The sequence below is a fragment of the Cebus imitator genome, unplaced genomic scaffold (genome assembly GCF_001604975.1).
Source record: "Cebus imitator isolate Cc_AM_T3 unplaced genomic scaffold, Cebus_imitator-1.0 Scaffold309, whole genome shotgun sequence".
NCBI classification, from domain to species: domain Eukaryota; kingdom Metazoa; phylum Chordata; class Mammalia; order Primates; family Cebidae; genus Cebus; species Cebus imitator.
The window spans coordinates 926,375-934,980 of NW_016107624.1; the positions used below are offsets into that span (position 1 = coordinate 926,375).

At 40.8% G+C, this 8,606-nt stretch overlaps 1 protein-coding gene across 1 annotated transcript; it reads left to right on the forward strand.

The window, feature by feature from the left end:
• The first annotated feature begins 822 nt into the window (after positions 1–822).
• LOC119467602 (putative UDP-GlcNAc:betaGal beta-1,3-N-acetylglucosaminyltransferase LOC100288842) lies at positions 823–3,862 on the forward strand. Its single transcript, XM_037729532.1, has 2 exons — positions 823–828; positions 2,759–3,862. The coding sequence occupies exons 1-2, from the start codon at positions 823–825 to the stop codon at positions 3,860–3,862; spliced, it is 1,110 nt and encodes a 369-aa protein (XP_037585460.1).
• The last annotated feature ends 4,744 nt before the right edge of the window (positions 3,863–8,606 follow it).

Below are 8,606 nucleotides of genomic sequence, written 5' to 3' on the forward strand. Positions count from 1 at the left end.
TTTTCACCATGTTGGCCAGGCTGGTCTTGAACTCCTGACAGGTGATCTGCCCACCTCGGCCTCCCAAAGTGCTGGGATTACAGGGGTAAGCCACCACACCTGGCCTTGTGTTCCATTTTGAGATAAACTTGCCTGGGGGAGGCAGTTCAGATGACATAAAATTGATTAGTAACGTGCTTGCATAGCTGGTACTAAGGATTCTGAATCCTTCCCAATGAGACAGACACCAGACCTCACCATATGATGTTTTTTTGGGAGAAAATAATGCACCCGCTAGGGATGAAAATGTTTCTTAATGTCTAGTACAGTTTTTGCACGTGTAGGTATACATACACATGCATGTACATACACATGCAAAAATTGTACTAGCAGGCATTACTCCAACTGTTTCGTTTCTTGAGATGCACTCCAAAAAACAGTATAGGATATATCTCCTTGAGCAGTGATGCTGTGGAGAGGTGATATGGGTCACTGTTCTTTGAACTTGCACACATACTTTACCAGGAACTCGGCATAAAGACTTGGGGTCAGTTTTATGAAGTACACCGGTTTGGAAGCATTTGAAGAGGTTTGCTTTTTCTATTCTTTGTTCTGGATTCACTCTAGCTGTAACGTGATCAGCACCCACTCTCCTGTGCAGTCAGCAGGTGTTCTGGGACAAAAGCTCAGGTTGACTGGAAAGAAACCTTATCCTTAAAGGTTGAGTCACAGAGTACTTTACTGCAATTGCTGTTAGACTGGAGTGATCCTGAGATGTGTTTGGCATAACTTGGCATCTGGACTCAGTAATTTCTAAGACCTTGAAATTGGCTCACAGACAACATGCAGGTACGTTTTTTATAATCTTTGAAGCATTTGATACCTAGTAAAATAGGCTTTGAGGAAGCTGAAATTTTTTCTATGTGTAAATGAGAAAATGGAAAGGAGTTCAGATTATAATTGCTGGGGTTTTCTATTTCATTGTTTTTTTCACTGTTTAAAGGACATGGGGGCTGGGTGCAGTGGCTCACACCTGTAATCCCAGCACTTTGGGAGGCTGAGGTGGGTGGATCACCTGAGGTCAGGAGTTCAAGACCAGCCTGGCCAACATCTCTACTGAAAACACAAAAATTAGCCGGGCATGCCTGTAATCCCAGCTACTCAGGAGGCTGAGGCAGGAGAATTGCCTGAACCCAGGAGGCGGAGGTTGCGGTGAGCCGAGATCGCACCATTGCACTCCAGCCTGGGTAACAAGAGCGAAACTCCGTCTCAAAAAAAAAAAAAAAAGAAGAAGAGAATCACTTGAACCTAAGAGACAGAGGTTGCATGAGCCAAGATTGTGCCACTACACTCCAGCCTGGGCCACAGAGTGAGATTCTGTCTCAAAAATAAATAAATAAATAAAATAAAGAACATGGATAAGTAAAGATAGGAGTTGTGATTCTCCAATGGATAAGAGTCAGCTTTTGGGCCAGATGTGGTGGCTCACATCTGTAATCCCAGCACTTTGGGAGGCCCAGGTGGGAGGATCACTTGAGGTCAGGAGTTCAAAACCAGCCTGGCCAACATTGCAAAACTCCATCTCTATTAAAAAAAAAAATACAAAAATTAGCTTTGCATAGTGGCAGACACCTGTAATCCCAGCTACTCAGGAGGCTAAGGCAGGAGAATCGCTTGAACCCGGGACGTGGAGGTTGCAGTGAGCTGAGATCGAGCTACTGTACTCCAGCCTGGACAAGCTTTGGAATCTGACAGATTTGAGTTTAAATCATGCCCTAATCCAACCCCTTATCCACTGTGTGATCTTAGGCAAATTACCAAGCTGCTCAGATGTTCAGCTTAATTATGAGAATAACCTATCTGAAAGGGATATTACCAGGACTAAATGAGTTAAGACACAGAAAGTGCTTATCACAATGCCTGGCACATGGCAAGTTCATAATAGGAGGTAATAGGTTATTATGGGAGGCTTTATTGATCAAAGATCCAATAAATAGAGATTTAACTCATTTAATGTTCCCTGGCTCTGTTATATTACAATTCTGCACATGCCCTTTCAGACAAAGTTTCCATCTGCATTGATGAGGTAGACTAAGCTTGATCTAGGTCTATCTTACATCCCTAAAGACATGCTATGCAGATAGCAGTGATCTGTAGCTGTTGCTGGAAATGTCAGATAGATTAGGAGACATTGTCAAAACAAACTATGATTCAGTATTAGATTAAATTGGAAAGTCATACCAGAAGAATATAAATGTTTGATGGTAGCCAGGGTGCCATGGCTAACAAAAGCAGCTACTTCATGGAAAAAGAGCCCCTGACTTTTGTAATTGGAGAAGAAATGGATCCAAGTGCTCCCATTCAAGAAAGAACATCATGTATTTTCCTACAGGTTTTTATCACAATTATACCACTTGTTAAGTTATATCCATTTGTCTGTGTCCAATTCTTCTTTGTAATCCCAATGTCCAAGTCAGTGCCTTGTATATAGTAAGTAAACTTTTATCAAAACAAGCAAGAAAACAACCAACTAACTAACACTTTACTCAGTGTTCATTTTGTGCCAAATACTGGAATCAGCAGCACTGGAGAAGACATATGCCTGCTGTCCAGGAGACCACAATCTAGTGGAAGAAATAGATAATAACAATATACCAAAATGAACACTTAAAATAGAGTGTACTGCTAAATGCTGTGAGAGGTCCACATAGGGCTCAGTGAGGGCAAAAACAGGAATGGAGATGAAGCTTGAATGAACACATGTCCTTTTCTTATTTAGGTGACTTTCTGCAGACTTCGGACTCACCAGTGGTGTTTCATTCTATTTAATGTCATCCTGTTTCATGCCTTGCTTTTTGGGGCTGACTTTGTGGAGGAATACTTTCTGCATTCTTTGCCTTATATAGATATGAAAGCTCTTGAAATTAAGAATAAGGCAAGAAAATTGAACACAGAACCCCTAAGAAGTAATCTCTCCAAATATTATGTCTTGAGCCAGTCGGAAGTGTGTAAAGGGAAGAACATTTTTTTGCTGTCTCTAATCTTCAGTAGCCCAGGAAATGGAACAAGACGGGACCTCATTAGGAAAACTTGGGGCAATGTGACCAGTGTCCAAGGGCATCCTATTCTCACACTGTTTGCTTTGGGAATGCCTGTTTTGGTAACTACCCAGAAAGACATCGACAAAGAGTCCCATAAGAATAATGATATAATTGAAGGAATCTTCTTGGACAGTTCTGAGAACCAAACCCTGAAGATCATCGTAATGACACAGTGGGCTGTGACTTTTTGCCCTAATGCCCTGTTCATTCTCAAGGTGGATGAAGAGATGTTTGTCAATTTACCAAGCTTGGTAGACTATCTTCTCAATCTGAAAGAACACTTAGAAGATATCTATGTAGGAAGAGTTATTCATCAGGTTACACCCAATAGAGATCCTCAGAACAGAGACTTTGTCTCTCTTAGTGAGTACCCAGAAAAATACTACCCAGATTACTGCAGTGGTGAGGCCTTTATAATGTCCCAAGATGTGGCTCGAATGATGTATGTGGTTTTCAAAGAAGTACCCATGATGGTGCCAGCTGATGTGTTTGTAGGAATTTGTGCTAAGTCCATTGGCCTTATACCCATCCACAGCTCAAGGTTTTCTGGGAAAAGACATGTTAGATACAACAGATGTTGCTATAAGTTCATGTTTACATCCTCAGAAATTGCAAATGATGAAATGCCCCTAGCATGGAAGGAAATTAATGATGGAAAGGAATGTACACTATTTGAGACATACTATGGGCTCATTTCCTGTAAACTTCTGACATACCTTGACAGCTTTAAACGTTTTCACGTGGGGACCATAAAAAACAATGCCATGTATTTTGGTGATTAGGATTTATTTAATTTTCCTTGTGAATCTATTATTTTAAAGTTCCCTTCTACCCTGTTGTTAGAAAGCATCCCTTCTTCTCCGTGTTTTATGTAGGTTCTCTGAATCTTTAATTTTACTTGCAAAGGTACAAAATTTTTTCTGTGCTCTGGTGTACTCAATTACTGAGATCTCATTTTAAGAAATTTAAGTTGGTCGGCCAGGCGTGGTGGCTCAAGCCTGTAATCCCAGCACTTTGGGAGGCCGAGGCGGGTGGATCATGAGGTCAAGAGATCGAGACCATCCTGGTCAACATGGTGAAACCCCATCTCTACTAAAAATACAAAACATTAGCTGGGCATGGTGGTGCATGCCTGTAATCCCAGCTACTCAGGAGGCTGAGGCAGGAGAATTGCCTGAACCCAGGAGGCGGAGGTTGCGGTGAGCCGAGATTGCGCCATTGCACTCCAGCCTGGGTAACATGAGCGAAACTCCGTCTCAAAAAAAGAAATTTAAGTTGGTATAGCACGATTCTTTTCAAAATAAAACATTTCTTTCAGAAGAGAGAACATTATATTTCATTGTTTTGAGGTGTTTTTTTTTTTTGAGACGGGGTCTGGCTCTGTCACCCAGGCTGGAGTGCAGTGGCACGATCTCGGCTCACTGCAACCTCCGCTGCCTGGGCTCAAGGGATCCTCCCACCTCAGCCTTCTGAGTAGCTGAGACTGTAGGCATGTGCCATCACACCTGGCTAATTTTTTTTTTTTTTGAGACAGAGTCTCCCTCTGTCGCCCAGGCTGGAATGCAAGGGCACAATCTCAGTTCACTGCAACCTCCACCTCCTGGTTCAAGCAATTCTCCTAGCCTCAGCCTCCCAAGTAGCTGAAGTTACAGGTGCCCACCACCACACTCAACTATTTTTCGTATTTTTAGTAGAGTTAGGGTTTCACCATGTTGGCCAGGCTGGTCTCAAACTCCTGGCCTTAAGTGATCCACCTGCCTCAGCCTCCCAAAGTGCTGGGATTACAGGCGTGAGCTACCGCACCCAGCCTAATTTTTGTATTTCTTTTGTAGAGATGGGAGTTTCATTATGTTGCCCAGGCTGGTCTCGAACTCCTGGGCTCAAGTGATCCTCCTGCCTTAGCCTCCCAAAGTGTTGAGATTACAGGTGTGAGGAACTGTGCCCGGCCAATATACAGTTCATTAAAACTAAGTCCTTTTTATAAACTGATGAGTAAAAATTATATATGTTTATGTCATACAACATGTTTTGATATATGTATACATTACAGAATGGCTAAATCAAGTGATTTAACATGCATCCCCTGACATACTTTTTTTGTAATGAGAATAATTAAAATCTACTAGCAATTATCAAATATTCATATATTGTTGTTAACCATCATGACCATGATGTATGATACTCTTGAACTTACTCCTCATGTCTAACAAAATGTTGGATCTCTTGGCCCTATCTCCCATGTTTTCCCGACCCCCAGCCTCTGGTAACCTTCATTTATTGTCAGTTTGTATGAATTTGAGTTTTGTTATACTCCACATATAAGTGAGTTCATGCACTTATTTGTCCTTCAGTGCCTGGTTTATTTCCCTTAACATAATGTACTCCAGATTCATCCCCGTTGTTGGAAATGATAGGATTTCTTTCATTTACAAAGTGGAATCGCATTTTATTGTGGATATATAAAATGGATGGATGAACATTTTCTTTCTTTCTTTCTTTTCTTTCTTTATTCATGCACTGGTGGACCTTAGCTTGATGCCACTAATCTTGTGAATAATGCTGCACTGAATGTGGGGAGTGCAGATATCTCTTTGACATACTGATTTAATATCTTTTGGATATATGTCCAGTAGTGGAATTGCTAGATGGTATAGTAGTTCTATTTTTAGTTTTGTGAGGAACCTCCATAATGGCTGTATTATTGGTTTACCATAATACATTGTAGTTTTAATTTGCATTTCCCTGATGATTAGTGGTATTGAGCATTATATATATATACCTGTTGGCCATTTGTATTTCTTCTTTTAAGAAATGTCTATTAAGGATCTTTGGTCACTTCTAAATCAGGTTATTTGGTCAGGACACAGTGGCTCACACCTGTAATCCCAGCACTTTGGGAACCAGGGCGGGTGGATCACCTGAGATCAGGAGTTCAAGACCAGCCTGGCCAACATGGTGAAACCCTGTCTTTACTAAAAATACAAAAAATTAGATGGATGTGGTGGTACGTGTCTATAATCCCAGCTACTAAGGAGGCTGACACAGGAGAATTGCTTGAACCCAGGAGGCAGAGGTTGCAATGAGCCAAGATCATGCCACTGCACTCTAGCCTGGGCAAGAGAGTGAGACTCGATCTCAAAAAATAAAAATAAAAAATAATATATAAATCAGGTGATTTGCTTTCATGCTATTGTGTTGAGTCCCTTATATATTTGGATACTAACCCCATACAGATATATGGCTTGCAAATATTTTCTCCCATTCCGTAGGTTATCTCTTCACTGATTGGTTCTTCTGATATGCAGAAGCTTTATAGTTTGAGGTAATCTCATTTGTGTATTTTAGTTTTTGTTGCCTATACTTTGGGGGTCATATCCAAGAAAATCTTTGCCCAGACCAATGTCATGGAGCTTCCCCCGCCTATGTTTGCTTCTGGTAGTTGTACACAACTTACATTTAAGTCTTTAATCTATTGTGAGTTGATTTTTTGTATATAGTGTGAGATGAGGATATACTTTCATTATTCTGCATGTAGATATCCAGTTGTCCCAGCAGCATTTATTGGAGAGACTGTCTTTTTCCTATTCCGTGTTTTTGGCATCTTTATCAAAAATCAATTGACCATAAAGGCATGAATTTATTTCTGGGCTCTCTATTGTGTTCCATTGGTCTGTGTGTCTGTTTTTATAGTGTGCATGCTGTTTAGATTACTGTAGCTTTGTAACAGATATTCAAATCCAGTAGTATAATGCCTTTAGCTTTGTTATTTTGCTCAAGTTCAAAATCTTTTGTATTTTCATACAAATTTTAGGATTGTTTTTTCTATTTCTGCAAAAAATGTCATTGGAATCTTACTAGGGATTGCATTGAATCTGTATATGGCTTCAGGTAGAAGGAACATTTTAACAATATTAGCCCTTCCAATACATAAACATGGCATATCCTTTCTCTAATTTATGTCATCTTCAATTTCTTTCATCAGTGTTTTAGTTTTTATTATACTGATTTTTTAACCTCCTTATTTAAATTTACTATTTTTTTTTTTTTTTTTTGAGACAGAGTTTCGCTCTTGTTACCCAGGCTGGAGTGCAATGGCGCGATCTCGGCTCACCGCAACCTCCGCCTCCTGGGTTCAGGCAATTCTCCTGCCTCAGCCTCCTGAGTAGCTGGGATTACAGGCACGCGCCACCATGCCCAGCTAATTTTTTTGTAGTTTTAGTAGAGACGGGGTTTCACCATGTTGACCAGGATGGTCTCGATCTCTTGACCTCGTGATCCACCCGCCTCGGCCTCCCAAAGTGCTGGGATTACAGGCTTGAGCCACTGCGCCCGGCAAAATTTACTATTTTTTTAATGCTATTATAAATGGGATAGTTTTCTTCATTTCTTTTTTCAGGTAGTACATTGTTAGTATATGAATATGCTACTGATTTTTGTAAGTTGATTTTTTTCCCTGCAACTTTACTGAATTTGTTTATCAGTTCTAACAGTTTTTAATGGAGTCTTTAGGGTTTTCTCTTATGCAGTCATATTGTCAGCAAACAGTGACAATTTTGGCCGGGCGTGGTGGCTCACACCTGTAATCCCAGCACTTTGGGAAGCCGAGGTGGGCAGATCAACTGAGGTCCGGAGTTCGAGACCAGCCTGACCAACATGAAGAAACTCTGTCTCTACTAAAACTACAAAATTAGCCAGGCATGGTGGCGCATGCCTGTAGTCCCAGCTATCAGGAGGCTGAGGCAGGAGAATTGCTTAAACCCGGGAGGCGGAGGTTGCAGTGAGCAGAGATGGCACCATTGCACTCCAGCCTGGGCAACAAGAGTGAAACTCTGTCTCAAAAAAAAAAAGAAAGAAAGAAACAGTGACAGTTTCACTTCTTCCTTTCCTATTTGGAAATACACTGTATGTCTTTAATTTTTATATAAATATATAAATTCTTTCTCTCTCTCTCTCCCTCTCACTCTCTGTTGTCCAGGCTGGAGTGCAATGGCGTAAACACAGCTCACCACATTCTTGACCGCCAAGGCCCAGTAGATCCTCTTGCCTCAGCCCCCTAAGTAGCTGAGACTACAGGTGTGCACCACCTCATTCAGCTAATGTTTGTATTTTTTTTAGAGATGGGAACTTGCCATGTTGCCCAGGCTTATCTTGAATTCCTAGCCTCAAGTGATCCTCCTGCCTCAGCTATCAGGGTAATGCTGGCCTCACAAAATGAGTTTGAAAGTATTCCCTTGCCTATTTTGGGGGAAGAATTTGAGAAGGATTGGTTTTAATTCTTTAAATGTTTGGTAGATGGCTTCAGCAGTGAAGCCATCAGATCCTGGGCTTTTTGTTGGTGGGAGACTTTTTATTACTGATTCAGTCTCTTTACTCTGCACTGGTCTGTTCAGATATTCCATTTCCTTATGTCTTAGGATTGATAAATTGTATGTGTCCAGGAATGTATCCATTTTTTCTATATTATCCATGTTGTTGGTGTGTAATTGTTCATAGTTGTCTCTTAAGATTTTTTTTTTTTTTTTTTTT